This window comes from Symphodus melops (assembly GCF_947650265.1).
Source record: "Symphodus melops genome assembly, chromosome: 17".
Taxonomy (NCBI): Eukaryota; Metazoa; Chordata; class Actinopteri; order Labriformes; family Labridae; genus Symphodus; species Symphodus melops.
In genome coordinates, this window is record NC_136707.1 from 6,963,869 (window position 1) to 6,980,407 (window position 16,539).

General features: G+C 40.3%; 1 protein-coding gene across 2 annotated transcripts in view; it reads right to left on the bottom strand.

Moving 5' to 3' along the window:
• Positions 1-210: 210 nt before the first annotated feature.
• Positions 211-16,539, bottom strand: part of syt3 (synaptotagmin III) — a 37,809-nt gene continuing 21,480 nt past the window's right edge. For both annotated transcript variants that reach the window (XM_079365898.1, XM_079365897.1), the window contains exons 7-13: positions 15,171-15,297; positions 11,074-11,292; positions 9,144-9,264; positions 7,522-7,693; positions 6,694-6,823; positions 3,959-4,052; positions 211-3,502 (exon numbers count right to left, since the gene is read on the bottom strand). In XM_079365898.1, coding sequence (XP_079222024.1) covers positions 3,963-4,052; positions 6,694-6,823; positions 7,522-7,693; positions 9,144-9,264; positions 11,074-11,292; positions 15,171-15,297 — 859 coding nt within the window. In that variant the 3' untranslated portion in view covers positions 211-3,502; positions 3,959-3,962. The remainder of the gene's footprint in view (positions 3,503-3,958; positions 4,053-6,693; positions 6,824-7,521; positions 7,694-9,143; positions 9,265-11,073; positions 11,293-15,170; positions 15,298-16,539) is intronic.

Below are 16,539 nucleotides of genomic sequence, written 5' to 3' on the forward strand. Positions count from 1 at the left end.
AAAAAAAAAAAAAAAAGTTCAGGCTTCTTCTGTCCAGGTAAAGTGTCTTACCTTCTATGCCTGGGTTAAATATAGACTGTGTACATCTGAAATGCCCAGGGCTCTGCACTTTATATTTAGCACTCTGCCTGAGATGTGTGACAGTAGCTTCAGCACCTCTTCTAGCTCGCAACTCGCTGGATTAAAAGAAGTGAGAGACACAAAGCTGGATGATACATATCCTTTATTTCCTTTATCACTGCTTCAGCCACACTGTTACACATTCACCGATATCCTGCTGTCCTGACTGAACCCCTCACACAAATTCTCAGCTTTAACCCATAAAAAAGTAAACCTCTTGAATAAATTATATATAAAAAAGCAATTGAAAAGAATACCAATTCAAGAAAGGTAAATACAGCTTAAACAATGTTATTTTATCATTGTTGTTTTTGACCATAGAGATTAACAATTGCTAGGTCTCCATCAAGTCGTCGTTAGTAGTATTAGTATCAAGTTCATTGTCAGATTTTTGCTTAAAGCATCACTTATATAATTTTTCATTGCATCAAGTTGACATCATTCATGTTAATATAAGCATGCAAACATGTTTCCCCATGACCATTCAGAACTGCACTAACACGAGAAGACAGCGAGAGAGAATAGAAAGGGGGGGGACAGGAAGTCGCCATACACAGAAAGAAAGAGGGCAAGGACATTGGGAAAAGCAATGGGAGATTGCAAAGGAGACAGGGAGAGAAAAGGAGACAGGAACAGATAGGTGAGGGGGAGACAGAGAAGGTGGGGGAGGAAAGGTAAGAGTTGCTGGAGGAGAGAGTGAGTAATCAGACAGTAATCAGACAGGCAGAAACCGAGAGAGAAGGAAAGGACCGAGAGAGGAAAGGAACAAGGAAATGTACCGCTTCGACTTTGAGTTTTGTAATCCATCACCACGCAGTAACACAGGGGCTAAATAAGGCAGACACAAGCAGAGAGAGACAGTTACAAGGCCTCAAGACCAATGGATCAATAGTATACGTACTAAATTTGCTCAATTGACCAAATTAACATGGCGGCCATTTTCCTCTGACATCACATACACAGTGAGAAGCTAAACTACTGTTGTAGTGTTGTACTTCTGTGTAGATCATTAGCAAAAGATTGGCTTAAAGCCAGTATTACTGATTTGTAGGGTTACACAATACTTTAGAAAGGGAGTAAATTCTCACCACACGTCCATTGTGAGCTAACTACCCTGAGCATGACATCGGAGGAAAATTGCTGCCCTGTAACTCCATCAAACACACCCTGAAGTCTAAATGCACATTCATGATCCAAAGGTGAAAAGTCAGAAACTAGATCCCTTCTCTAAAAAGCACACACACACACACACCTTTATAAAAGCGCGTGTGTGTGAGGAGATAGAAATGGCAACGATAGCAATACGAGTAAATGTAGTGAGGTGTTGTTCTGCTGTTTCGCTGAGGTTACAGTAGTGGTAGTTGTAGTAGTGGTGACAGACATGGCTTTATAAATCTGTATCGGCTTACAGAGGAAGTGCAGAAAAATTCCAGGCGCTTGTTTTTTTTCTCGCAACACCTCCTCCCTGCTGTCTTGCTCGAAGGGGGATCTAAATTTGTCCTGATAAGAAATGAGCCTCAAATGCTTGTTTTTTTTTTTCTCCATCTTTTTCTTTTGTGTTCTTCTTTAAATTGAATTTAAAACACACCCAAAAGTTTAGTTTTCAGTCACTGTGCCATCTGTTTTTCCCTCGGACATACAGTACACAAATTACTGAAAGAAGTACACGATCAACACAGTTACTTACATCAGGCAATGGGTAAGAGAGGAAGAAGAGGGCTGGATGATTGGCAGCTGATTTCAGAGACGACAGACAGTACAAACTAATGTCTATGAAAGACAACATTTCCCCACCTGGTGCAATGAGGCACATACAGTACACACACACACACACACTTTCTCACACACGCACACACAAAGTGGCTCCTTGAAAATACACGGGACAGAAGACACATTTGGCTCTGAGACAAGCGTTAAAGTCTGTGGATGCAGTGACTGAAATTGGGGGGAGTGAGGGAGGCGAAGACGGAAAAAAAGGACAAGAGGGGAGGTGGTAACGTGTCACATACAAGGTCTCAGTGACACACACACACACACACAGGCATACACTCACATACACACAGACGCGCACAAATACAAAACAAACACGCCCACAAACACGGAAATAACACACACTGATAAAAGCAACACAGACGCGTATGTCCTTCTTGAGTCTTGTCAGAGACATGATGTGGACATTTTCTCAGATGACGCAGGATGCTGACTTTTTGAGAAAAGAAAAGAAAGATCTGGAATGATAGAAAAATAAAAATAGAGTGTTGGTGTCCTTCCCTGTAGAATACATCCTCCAGCAAGTGCAATCCCAACAGATGCTGGTCCGATCCTTAACACAGGTTTTATTTCAACCTGTGTAGTCCCGTTCACAGGAAAAGTCTGCAGGTGTAACAACAATTCACTCAGCTACCCCTCTCCAAAGCTTAGTAAAGGACCATTATTGGCAATTATAAACTTTTGTTCAATGATTAAATGTATAATATTGTAAACTCAAAAACAATCTCAAAACAGAAAGTTGATACCGATGAGCACCATGAGGACAGTGACATAAAGCATCAGGAAGAGGGGCACATTTCAAGGATGCGTAACATGCTTAAACCAATGAGTCCGTCCTCATTTTTTATTTTTTTTTAGCTCCTCTGACATCAATAAAGACGCTTTATCGTCTTTCCTCTGGGGAAAAAATAAGCAAGTTCAGTCCAAAACTAGAGGGTACGTAGCCTGCAGAAGGCATCCAAATGGCCAAAAAGAATCCACCTCGGATGTTCAGTCCTTCTAAGTACTACATGAGATGTCTTCCCATACAGTACGGCACATACTGTACACCAATGTTGCAAAGAAAAATATCGACATAGTGATGTTCTTCTTTTATAGTCTGTACAAGGGCATGAACCTTTGGTCCTGGTTGGAATGACCATTCTGGGATGGCTTTCTCTTTTCTTTTATGTTTTGTTTTCAATAGAGATAACAGTTTGTTACATCACACTCCTCCTAGATGAAATACTACACTAATCTGAAGCACACATGAACTACGCACATACGACAAACTTTGTATGTATTCCTGTGTGTTTACGCGTATGTGTGTGTGTGTGTGTCCCTTGTTAGATCCCAAATGTACACCTGATATAAGTCCTACTTTACTATTTGGCGAGTGCGTGTGTTTGTTAATGTTTAGTCTGATGCTCAAAGTGTAGCTTGTGATGGATGTCGTTTATTTTTTTGATTCCTCCATTAAAGACAGCACAGGACTCTGAGGATTCATCAGCGGGAGCAAAAACAGCACTAGCAGTCGGACACTAGCAGTGTCTCCATGTCTCTCTGTCTTTGATGGAGAGAATTATTCACAGATGAGAGGAAGGGGACATCTGGAGCTGGAGATGAGAATGACCTGAGGAAAGAGGGGAATAAGGAAAAGGGGGCAGATTAAGCGAGAGAGACAGAGACAGTAGGGGGGGTGAGAGAATATATAAACAGTATGCAGTACTGTAAGATTGGGTTGAGAAAGGAGGGGGGTGCATTACATAACCCATAACAGCTAGATTATACAGATGCTGCTGCCTTAGAGCTTCTACATCTGACAGCTCCCCAGCCTCCACTCTATCTTACACTCACAGTTAAAACGTGCTTTTAAAGACTCCACCGGTTTTTTTCGGTGTAAATCTTAAAGCAGAACATCCGCTGCACCGTCCGAGGATTTAAACCTCAAGGTAGCAGAACATAGTGATCTGGAAATATGGATTCTACAGTATGTAGAATAATAAAATAAAATAAAAAACCCATGCTAAACTCAGGGAATGATCCCACAAAGATGTAAGCATGTTGATAACCAAGAAATACGACTCACAGCCTTAATCAGAGTGAGGGCTGTCCACGACGATATGAGGCTTAGGGGAGGATGCTGTGGCACTCTTTGACACGAATGTACCGATTGCTTTCTCCTGCGGGGAAATAGAGATTTTGCTTCCATTAATTCATCATGACAAATGAGACACTTCTTATACATTCAGCTTAATTCAATATATGTCACTAAATGCTTTTACCACTATTAATATCCCACTGTTATGCCCAAAAGCCCCCTCTGCCACTACTTTAAATATCACTGCTTTACTTAGAGGTGAAAAGCAACTACAGTAAGTGCATTTACTCTACATTTTTCTCAAGTCCAAAGGAAATCATGTTATCATGTACTGTGTGGTCGTTTCTGCACATTGTCTTTAAACACTTAACAATAGCAACGATGCTAATGAATAAGATCAATTAATGCTAATCACCCACACATGAAAAAAGCCAATGGATTTTGGACAAGGCAATATGCTGAGACGTTAGCGTTATCACGTTATTAAATAATATAAATAAATATATTTATATATATATATATGATATACATTCATAAATAAAAAATAAATCATTATTATTATTATTATTATTATTCTACAGCAATTGTGACATATGGCAGAGAATGACCCAGTGATTTTATGTTAAACTTAGTTTAACAAGCCAGCTAGAAAAAAAACAGTTCACACCAAATCAAAATAGACTATCTAATGTCCTGAGTTCACAATTTTGAAGTTCATCCAAAAAAAATGATCGTATGCAGTTTAAGAATTGCTGAATACATCAAATTGATGTAGCATTTAAAACTCGTCACAGATGTTACTGATGTTTGGATTTGTTTTTACAGACCCTACAGGCACAATTTGCATAAAAGTATGAGAGACTTCTCACTGAAATCTGCACAGATTTGTTCATAAACGTCTACAGATGTTCATAAAAACAGACTTCAACAATACCAGTAGCTACATTTCCATAAATTGTTGGATGCTTTAAACCCTTCCCAGCTGACTTGGGAAACTAGGTATGTGTGCAAATAGGGGACTAAAAGGGTAAAAATCATCACAGTCACTAGTTGGCACTAAAATACCTTGTTGGTACACATTATTATACATTTTTATATTATATATTTTTATGTACTTTTTTCATTTATATATTTTTTATATTAATTCAAGTCAGCGATGCTGGTCAAATATTTATGTGTAAACTGCAATGCAGCACCCTGCCACTAACAGTAGTAACAGCAGTAACTCTGGTGAATGGTTCCAGCCAGAAAGTTCTACTACCTGGATGTAAACCAGCACAGTAGACTGATGGCATCTTGCTACTTGAGGGGTTTAGCACTAGTGAGATCTTGAAAATGGAGATAAAGTTGTGTGTATCCTATGTGAGGTTAAACTGGCATATAACTCCTCAACTAAAGCAATGCACAACCAGCACAGGCATGGGGATGTCAACCTTCAAGGAGGAACAAAGGCTGGCAGTTATAGCAATGCTGATAGCCTCACAAGGCCTTTTTTAAACCATCGTTTAAGCCACAGATGCTTTGATCCCAATGATGAGCCGTATAAAATTATTTGTGCTCAATTTTGTCTGTTTTCTGAGTGTTTTCTCAACTTCAGAGTAATTGAGTAGCCTTAATTTAAATGCATGTTTAATCTGCAGAGAAATTAGTCAAATCTCCCTTGACACTGAGCTCAGCAATGCTGAGTACCCAGTTGAACGTGAGCGCTCATTCACCTACTCTGCTCACAGTGAACTACGCTCACGTTCTTCTTCATGGGTTCTAAATTGATATGCTGAGTTCACCGAGCAGCCGGTCATATGTTAGATCGAAGGTAGGGTTCATTTTTCAATCTCTGTTTTTGAATGTCCACCTAGCTGGTGCAACAGAGAGACGTTCCTGAGAACAATTTAACGAAAAGACACCATTCTCTTTTCTGCATAGAAAGCCACATGTTAAATTTACTTACAGCCAGCAGCTGGTTAGCTTAACCGAGCGTTAAGACTTTCAAAGCGTACATAATAAACGCATCATAGCCTTTTGATTTAATTTGCACACACACAAAAAGTGAGTGTCTTCATGTGTTTACCTTACAGATATATTACTGGTCGAGAGGGAAAAAAAAGCAAGTATGCATTATGAGGTGAGAACAATAGAATTGTTTTACACATACGTTTTGATTATTTTATTTAACCGTTAAACTCCAACACAGCTTTACTTCAACGATTCTTTTTTTTGATTTATTCCGAAAGTATAATTAGTTTTAAAAAATATGACGCACTGCCATTCATTGATTAATCAACAATGTATGAAGTAATTAAAATGTGTTCCACATAACGACCCTTTTGATTATTTAGCTAATTTAATTGTGATCATTTGACAAATTTTGCCACTTAAACTTTTAAATGGATGTCAGCCTGAAACTCGTAATTGAACCTTTTAAAATGTGACCCTTTTTTTTTTCATTTTTGGAAAATAACCTTTACAAAAATATCCCTGAAATGTTTACTGTACCATTACTTCCGTTCTGCTAGCTTGACTGCTACAGCAATGTTTCACTGCTCCTACTACTTCTAGTGATTATGATAATCCTCATGTGATAAAATCTTTTCGGTTATCAGCCCCTGACTGTAGAACTCAACATTACATGTGCGAAAAAAAGATAAGCTCGTGACATATGGGTACACAGTTACACACAAAGTCATGCTCACACACATGAACACACGTGATCACACGCTCATTACCTCCACGAGCTGATGCCAGTGCTCTATTGGTTTGCGTGGATTGGCCAGCATTGCTGTCCAGTGCTCCCTCCCTGGACCTTCAGCCTCACTGCCCACACGACACATCCCTATGACCTCATTATGACCGATACTGACGCGCAGCGATGGATGAAGGCAGGGACGTGAGGGAGAGAGTGAGAGAGGGCCGAGAAAGAAAGGGAGGGAGGGAGAGCGAGGGTAAATTAAAGCAGGGGGAGAGAGAGAGAGAGAGAGAGAGAGAGAGAGAGAGAGAGAGAGAGAGGGAGACAGGGCTTGTAAGTAACAGGCAGAGAGAATCTCATTTATCAAACTTGAGGACTGGGAAAAGAGTAAAGCGGCTGAGGAAGGATATTGAATAGCAGCTCACACAAATACACACAGGCCTGCATAAAAGGGGTGATGTCAGCGCAGAAGCAGGCACAAGCAAATACATACAAAAGCACACACCTATGGAGATGCCAAATGGAGGGCAGGCTACATAACAAGGAGGCGGTGCACCCATAGACAAACACGTCAATCGGCCCAAGTGTTGCTGTGAGCAGCAAACAGACAAATACTGTCGGGTTTACACTTCTTTGTCTCCCATTTGCATGAATCATGTTTATTCATGAGGTGCCTGCCTGTCAGTGTAAAACAGGGAGCATCCACCAGGACAGGGGCCCTCGTCGTGTTCAACACAGCCACGACACCGTCGTAATGTGACAACTCCAAAGCAAGAGCGAAACATCACACCGCATGAGCAAAGAGTCAGCACGCTTCACAGTAATCATCAGCTTGATCAACTCCATAACAACGCCTCGGCCTGCTCACCAGTCATAGTCCATCACTGCGATGATAATGGAGACACTTTCGATGTTTTCATTAGGAATGTCAAACACCAGCGCCTCGTTGTATGTGGGGTTCAGCGTATTCTTCTTAATGGATGTCTTCTTCTTTTTTAGTCTCCGCCCGTCACAGATCAGAGAGGCCTTCACGTACGGGTCTGCAGGAGGGACATGGACCACAAAAAGGGAGAAAGAGGAGGACAAAGAAGACAGGAGGGATGGAGAAACAAGTAAAGGAAGAGGCGCAGGGGAGGATGCAGAGAAAGAGGGAAAAAGGGGGGGGAGGAAGAAAAGAGAACAATATGAGATAAGTCTGGCGAATGCTGCGAGGTAGAATTGCTCACAGGCATTCTCTTCTGAAACACATAAAAGGTGTGAAAAATCAAGTCACCTTGGCAAAGCTGGATTAAGAACAAAAAGGGAGAGAAGCAGCACAGGTTGAATCATTTTAGTTATCCATTCAACGTGTGCAACAAGATGACAGCCGCCAGGGAAAACACACTCTCAAACACACACACACACACACACACACACACACACACACAAACACACACACACACACACACACACACACACACACACACACACACACACACACACACACACACACACACACACACACACACACACACACACACACACACACACACACACACACACACACCTCCATTTTTAAGCATCTTTCCCGCAATGCAATCATCTTAAAGTCAGTGTGGCAATAAAAATGGTTGGTGTTTATTACCATTTGAGATATGTAATCTGAGGGGGCGTAACTTTTATCATCAGGCCTTTGACCGAAGGATTTGATTGGAGCGTTAGCAGTCATACACCGGATATAAGTATGAGGGGGGGGAACTTCTGCTGCCTTAATCTCTAACTAGTGCTACATCTGCAGCTTACTATGTTTGCAAGAGAAACGCATTGCAACCTTTTTTTTTCTTTTTTTTTTTTCCTTTTAGCTTCGGGATATATATTTACGATGTGTAAACTTAAACTCAAATTCAGGAAGGGATAAAAAATCTCCCCTCGGATTCTCTAACAGAGCAAGACACAATCCATCTGCCCGACAAACTTCAGGAATTATTTAGCAAAGATTAATGGTTATTTATTGACTTTGTTTTGAACTTTATGCCTCAACAATTTCAATGTCAGTGATTTATTAGGTTCTGACAAATGAGTTTCTGCCAAATGTTTGTGCAAAAACGGGTCACTTTTGCTCCCGGGACGACGAAACAAAAAAACAATCATGCGAGGCAGACAATATGCAACACACAATATCACAATTGCATAGTGGTTGATTGAGGCTGCTGTTGAAAGAGAAACGTTGCTTCTTGTTCTGTGCTCCATGGCAATGAAGTGACTCTTTTAGTGCAAGGAACTGCCCCCACGTTTCAGTTTTAGATGTGAAAATTTATAATTCTGCGTGATTGAATAGTGATCGATGAGATGAAAATATAAACCTAAAATAACAACATGCATTGCAGATGTTTGTTTTCGACAGTGTGAATAACTGTTTTGCGTCATATGAGGATGATGTTTGTGTGTGTGTGTGTGTGTGTGTGTGTGTGTGTGTGTGTGTGTGTGTGTGTGTGTGTGTTAATCCTGTACCTGAGAAGCCGGTGAGGTCCATGGCTTTGAGGTTGGTGGCCTTGATGACTGTAGCAGTGAGTCTGCCCGCAGTGGGCAGGTAACACAGCGAGAAATTAAGCTCCCCCAAATCAGCCTTCTCCTGTGGGTCAAACACACACACGTGTGTACACACACACACACACACACACACACACACACAGATAGGGATCAGAAACAGAGCTGGACATGCTTTGAGTCAAACAGGAAAAAAAACCCTAACAGACAGATATCCTCTGGCTTGATGCTCTGAGGACGGAAAAAGAGCCACATCTGTGAGTGACGGCGGTGACAGCAGACGTCCTAATGTGGACAGGCAGAGTGTTTAGGCACAGGGGAAGTGCCGTCAAAGTAAATGAATCATATGCCAGTCTGTCTGTGTCTCAGAGTGGAGGAAAGTGTTAAGACGAGGTGATGATTCTCGAGGGATTCTGTATCTCCCCATACAATGATCTTGTCTCTGCCTGTGGTCTCCTCAGTAATGACACGGCTGGTATTCAGGTCACACTGTGGCCTGACGACTCCTTACTGCCTTTGAGCCTCACTAATCAATATGTCCCCAAGTGAAACAGGGAAATAATGCCAAGAGGCTAATGCTTTAAACTTATTTAATAAATGAAAAATCCATGCCAAATTTTTGAAGACTTTGCTCCGTCTAATTTGCTAATAGCCCTCTATGAATATTTCATATAAATCTACTTGGACATAGCGTAATAAAATAGTTTGGATATGAGCAGCAGTACCGTTCCAGTAATCTATCCAGACTCTCGTCTGCTGCATTTTAACATAAAGGCATTCTGAATCCATCGGGACTGCAGAGATAGATCCAGTGCGGAAGATATTCCATGTATTCTTAAAAACAATGTGAGAATGAGATCTTTAAACAACAAACTGTGCTTCACACGATTCTGTGAGGTGTATAAAAGCAGAGATCGATGGTAATTATTACAATCACGAAGGAACAAGAAATATTAACCGTAACAAAAAAAAAGAAAGAAAAAGAATTGGTTTGAATTTCTGTGTCTGCGATTTGCAGAAGGTCATTTTAAGTTCAAACGTTCATTTTTCATTTGCTGAGACGTGCTACTGATTTTCATGAAGGTTGATTTGATCTTCCTCGGCTGCCTGTTGGAATTTTTCATTTGAACTCGAGTGTCTAAATGTCCCTTGAATCGAAGCCGAGCGGTATTTCTATTAGATTTGGATTTTTCTCATCCATGAAAAAAAAAACCCACCACAGATGAATAAAACCGGATCACAAATAAAGAATTCAGCGCTTTCAATACTGAACAATTTCATTTTTTTCTAAATATAGGAGTGCAAATACACTCCATAGAAAGGAATAAGACAACAGATTAACTCAATACGTTCTGTTCAAAGTTCAATATTTCAGCAGCACACAGAGATTTAGATTGGTATTATGATCTTAGTTTCACTTTCAGAAGTACATTTCTTTTACCATTTCAGTCCTTAGTAATGAATGTATTTCTTCATTCAATAGCTCAAATCACTCTGTAAAAGAAATCCCTGAGGCCAGATTAAAACTGTTGCACAAGTAGGTCCAGAATTTAATCCGTCACTTGTGTCTTGTCTGACATGTTCTGACCCATCATCAACCCAAATATTGTCCAGAGGCTCGTTCAGATCTAATCTAGAATAAACGACGGTGGCCATCTCCTAACAGCAGGCCTCATTGAATCAGTCCTGTGTGTTTCTTTGTTGTGTACTCTTCTATGTAAGTTGTTTTTTTCCCTGTGGTGTTACTATGTGCAAGACAAATTCCCCTCGGGGCAATAAAAGGTTTTCATTCACTATGTGCTGACTGTTGTCGAACCTGTCCGGTGTTGTGAAGAAGAATCTACCTTGGGGACAACAAAGTGTAAAAGTCAAATAAATGTGCTTTCGTCCTTACCGCTGTGCCCTCCACGATATCCCTCCACACAGGTTTGTCCCCGCTGCCCTCGCTGAAGTCCAGCAGGTTGTCCACCACCACCTGGCCGATCAGGTCGTGTCTGGAGAAGCGGTCGAAGTCGTACACCGAGAAATGCAGCTTCCTGGAATGTAGCTCATTCAGCGGCACGCCGAACTGAAAGGTCTCGTTGAACACAGGGTTTAAGGTCTTTCTGTGAACCTGGGCAAAACACACACACACACACACACACACACACACACAGTCATCTACTACTGCATTACACTACACAAATGATAGTGTCATTGTATTGTAGATTTGTCAACAAATCCTGAATTATTAACTGCATGGGTACACTGGAATTAATACAAGAAAAAAACACTTAAAACAGACATACCCTGCAAAACCATAAGGTGAAAAGGCATTTTTAAGGGATTACTTTCTTTAGCAACCAACATATACAGTACCAGACTTTACTCTGTACTAGGTGTAAAGTAATGCAATGTCCTGGTTTATAAATTCTATGACCTAAAGTAAAGGCAGATACTTCACAACTGAATACAACTGAACTTACTCATTCATGCTCAACAACAAAGGTGAAACATTGATATAAGCAACATTTAATAGATGAAATCATCAATTGTTTAAAACATTAGTCCAAGCATCCAAATGAACGCATGTGTATCGGATTTTCCAGTCGCTCATGATTTGATCATACGGAGACAACGTGGAGGCTGCTTAAGCTCTTCAAAGATGATATAAGATAATGAGGATAATTACTGCAGGAATGATCGTCGGCCTAAATGTGCACTCACGATCAAAGGAGAAGATATGAAAGGTGAGGAAACGGATATCAGATGAATAGACAAAGATTCAAACATAAACGACAAATACAACAAAAAAAAAGAAAGCTTTTCATTTGTGGATTAGAGCATCACAGTGTGAAGCCGAGGAAATAATGAACTAAACGGAGATAATTAAACATTCAAATGTATCACATCGTCAGACTGAATTATCAGATAGAGTCAACAATGATTCCCAAACCTCAATTTTGTTTCCTCTTAATTTATCATCAGTAAAGACGCACAGATAGGCGTCTCACAGTTACAGAGGGCTGAGCTTCTTATCCTTACAAATTGTCTTTCATATCTAAAGAAATGAAACAATAATTACTTCCATATCAGTTTGTCCCACCTTCATCCACAACCATCCATCCTTCTAATTGGTGCTTCTTCATCTCTGCATACGTAGATACCGCATATGTTTTTGTTAATTACATATTTCTGAGTGGAGTCGGCAGACACCACGTCTCTACCTTTAAGTGCAGGCTTAAAACTTTAACTTTAAACTAATGTGGATAAAGATTTTAGTTAGCACTGGCTCAGGCTTAGACAGCTGGGTGACCTGGAACACTCTCTCTCTCTGTATGCACTCTTTATCTATTCCTGCATGTCATGCTTTACATCTCCATGTGCCATTCACCTTACTAACCATATATTATATCTTCTCGAGCTCCCTCAGCTCTCTATCCTGTATATTCTCTGCAACCACTGGACTCCACTTCAACTGCTAAAACTATTCATATTAGTCTCACGTCCATTATTGTTATTAGAATTATTCAAGTACATCTTTGGACTGCTCAACGCCAACTGCTATGATGAACAACTGAGTGGTTCCTGTTAATACCACACATACTTCATCATTATTGCTGGCGTTGTAGCCTCACATCTGTCTTATTTGTTGTTTTTGTCTCCTGTCTGTCTTTCTGGAAGCCCAACAGCAGCAAACGGCTGTTAACACGAGTCCGGTTCAGCTCAGGGGTTTGTGCCTGTTAAAGGGCAGTTTGTGCTTCTTTGGAGGATTAATGTTGGGTGTCTGTAAATAATACGACAAAGAGTGTTTTCTAGACCTGCACACGTTGAGAGATCTTCTGAATATCTACAGCGCCCAGCTATCTGTATCTCATGTTTCAGGTTTGTGCATTGATGATAGCATCCCAGTCACAGACACAACTCAAGGTTTATTCAAACATAAATTCAAGCCAGATTTGAAAAGGCCCAGCAGCTTGTTTGACAACACTTCGTGCTGTTTTGAAGACGCGTCCAGAATCCTCAAAGACTCTTGTGTTTTTGCTGGCAGGAAAAAAAAAAAAAAACATGCACTGCAAAGTAAAGTACATTTTCTTGCGGCTTTTCAGGCTGCGATTCTATTTCTTTAACCAAACCAACATGGATGAGTTTTCGAAAACACAGTGAGCACTCTTTGATGTTCTCTTGCTTCTTTTATTTTATTCTTAAAGAAATGCAAATTGAATGAACTGAAATGAATTTGGAAAAAGATAACCTAAGAGATGCAGTCTCTTTTTTTCTGTTTTTAGTAACATCTGAAGAAATGTGCTTTCATTACTGTTTTCTGCAAATTCTTTTTTTCAACTGAATTTGTTTTCTGCTCCTGCAAACCACAATCTTTTATTTTGTATGTAAAAACAAATTGGAAACATTAAAGGCTTTGCTTTCTGCAAACAGACTCTCACAGAGCAGCGACCAGAGCCTTGTGTTGAATCTAAAAGCTTTTACAGCCAGTAGGATGAAGGGAATTGTGCTGACATTATTCCATGTAAATGTCATGCTTTCAAACAGATCCGCATGAGCACAAAATAAGACGTATGAGGAGAGGTTTGATGAATCGTGTTCGAGCTGTAGCAGCTGACGTGTCCTTGAGCAACATAATCAACCTGAAGCACACACCATGACCTTGAAGCTCAGCCGGGAGGGAAAAAGTGAATTTCACCTTCTTTTAATGGAGGGGGAATCATAGCAAACCTGCTGAAATCAAATAAAGACCATAAAGTAAATTCTAAACTCAATATGTCCTTCACACAACACATAGAAGAGTGCAGGAGTTATGTTTTTTTTATTTTGCACATTTTATAGGGGATCAAAGCAATTCTACCTCTTTCTTTGACTGCGCTCTGTGTTTTCCATCTGCTCTCTCTCTGCACAATTCGAATGAAACGGATCATTTTAAATCGGAGGTTGCAGTGTGATCTGTAATTTGCTCCTCGTCACATTTGAACACATAGAAAAACCTCATCGCTTTCAATCTCAGAAAAAAAGAGAAAAATAAAAAACAGAATTTTGACTATTTGTTGATTTGCTGCCGGGATTTAATTGCCATGAAAGCATTCAATATCAACTCTGTCATGCAATAAAGCCTGCGATGATTAAAATGTGACACGCACTCGCTTTTCCAAATCTAACTTTTGCTGCTGCGTGAGTGGGCCTGTCACTCTGGCTTATTAGCACTTGATGATTACTTGTTAGCTCTGGATTAAAAAACACACGACTGATGGAAAAAATAGAAACGGAAATTGCAAAGAGTGAAACATCTTCTCCAATAGGTGATATCTGTTCCTCTCTAGAAAATGAATTGGAGGGATAAAAAAAGGGGGGAAATGGGAGTACTGTAAAAATCCCATGTTAATGAGAATGTGATTGAAATTAAACAATCATCTACACTCTGAACAAAAGAGCAGCAGTATTATGCAAATGATTGAAGCATTCACGCTTTTCAAAGAGCGAGGAGGCTTTTGTGAAATATAACAGACAGTTGCACAAAAGAGGGGGCAAACCAAAAGGGAGAAATTTCAAGCGCTGAACAAAAAGCACCTGTGATATATACGGATAAAACCAAGAGAAGTACAAGTCCCATTTGTGAAGCCGCTGAGCTCATAAGTCCAGCTAAGTTTTCCTCCGAGTTTTCCTCCGAGACTAAATTGGACAAGAGGGGATTTTTTTTTTTTTTAGGGCTAAGGGTAAGTTTCCTTATGCAGAACATCCGGAAATGAACCCTCAATATTGACTTAACTGTCCTCAAACGGCAGAATAACCCAGGAGCGGAGAAGTGGTGCTCTGTAATAGTCCGAAGCACATTATCTTAAATAAATTATGCCCAAGATTAGATTAGATTACATAAGTGAAACTGTAATGATTTCCCATGAGGAAGTGGGAAAGAGCGAGAGAGAAAACAGGCGTTTTCACTCGCAGTTTGTTACCACGGATACAGGTTGAGTGTGGTGTGGACAGAGGGGAAGGATTTACCTTGGTCTGGAATTTCTTCTTCCTGTCTGGCAGTAGGTAGATCTTCACGTACGGGTCGGAGAAGCCGTTGGCATCCTTCGCTGGCAGGTCCAGAGCTTTTAAGATCTTCACCACCAGCTGCTCCGTACTGAAAGAGCGCATGCACATGCACACGCGCACACACAAACACACACACACACAAAACCATTAGAATTTGCTGATAAAAGAGAAGCCATAAAGGCAGGGGTCGCACACATTTACACCAACACCCTCTGAGACCTAGACAGGATCCACACACACACACACACACACACACACACACACACACACACACACACACACACACACACACACACACACACACACACACACACACACACACACACACACACACACACACACACACACACACACACACACACACACACACACACACACACACACACACACACCTTCGCACGCTTTGTGCACACATAATGGCGTGGGAGGTTCCGTGTCTCTGAAGCAAGGAAGAGCCAAAATAGCATGTGTTTGTGTGAACGTGTGTGTGTGTGTTTGTGTGAACGTGTGTGTGTGTGTGTGTGTGTGTGTGTGTGTGTGTCATCCCTACAGCTGTTTTAAGGTTGCACTATCAGCGATGTTAAATGTAAGCACAGTGAGCACAGATGTACAGAGTCTGGTCCGAGCTGAGCTCTTGGATTATCTTTCACACATTTCTCTTCTTTCTTCACTTATGTGCAACATATAGAGAGCTTTCACACAAATCAGAAACAAAATGAACAACATTGTTTTAGTATTCATGTATATTTTTCACTAATAACGCACATATTCTATTCATACGTTCTTTGTCTATTTTAAGGCGGAGAACTTGTATCCACAACCAAAACTATGTAGTACCTTTTCAAATGTCGACAGTACCAATATGATGGAAAAGGACGATATTGAAAACAATTTAACGTCAGTAATTCTACCTTTTGATGCTTACATTTGTCGAATGCCGCTGCTGTTTAATTCAGATTTGTTTGTGAAAAGCGGAGTAAGACACATTTTCCGTTTAATGTTTGGCCATAATTAAAACTTGTTCTGACATATAGGAGTCGTATCTAATGATCAGTTGCTCCAATAACTTTCTGGACCTTGAAATGTATGAAAACATTGTAAATCACAGGCTCTAATGATCATAACAGTGTTTTTGAGAATCGACAAACATCCTGCTTTGTTCAAATACATCAAATAAAAACGTAAAGCCCAAATCTAATGAGGTCACTTTGATTTCAAAGAGAATTAAACAGAAAATATTGAAACGTATCAAGCTGTGAATTATGGCTTTTACATTTTTATCAGGTCTTGTATTTACTTCTAAAATGACATTTAACAGAGTTTAGTTTCA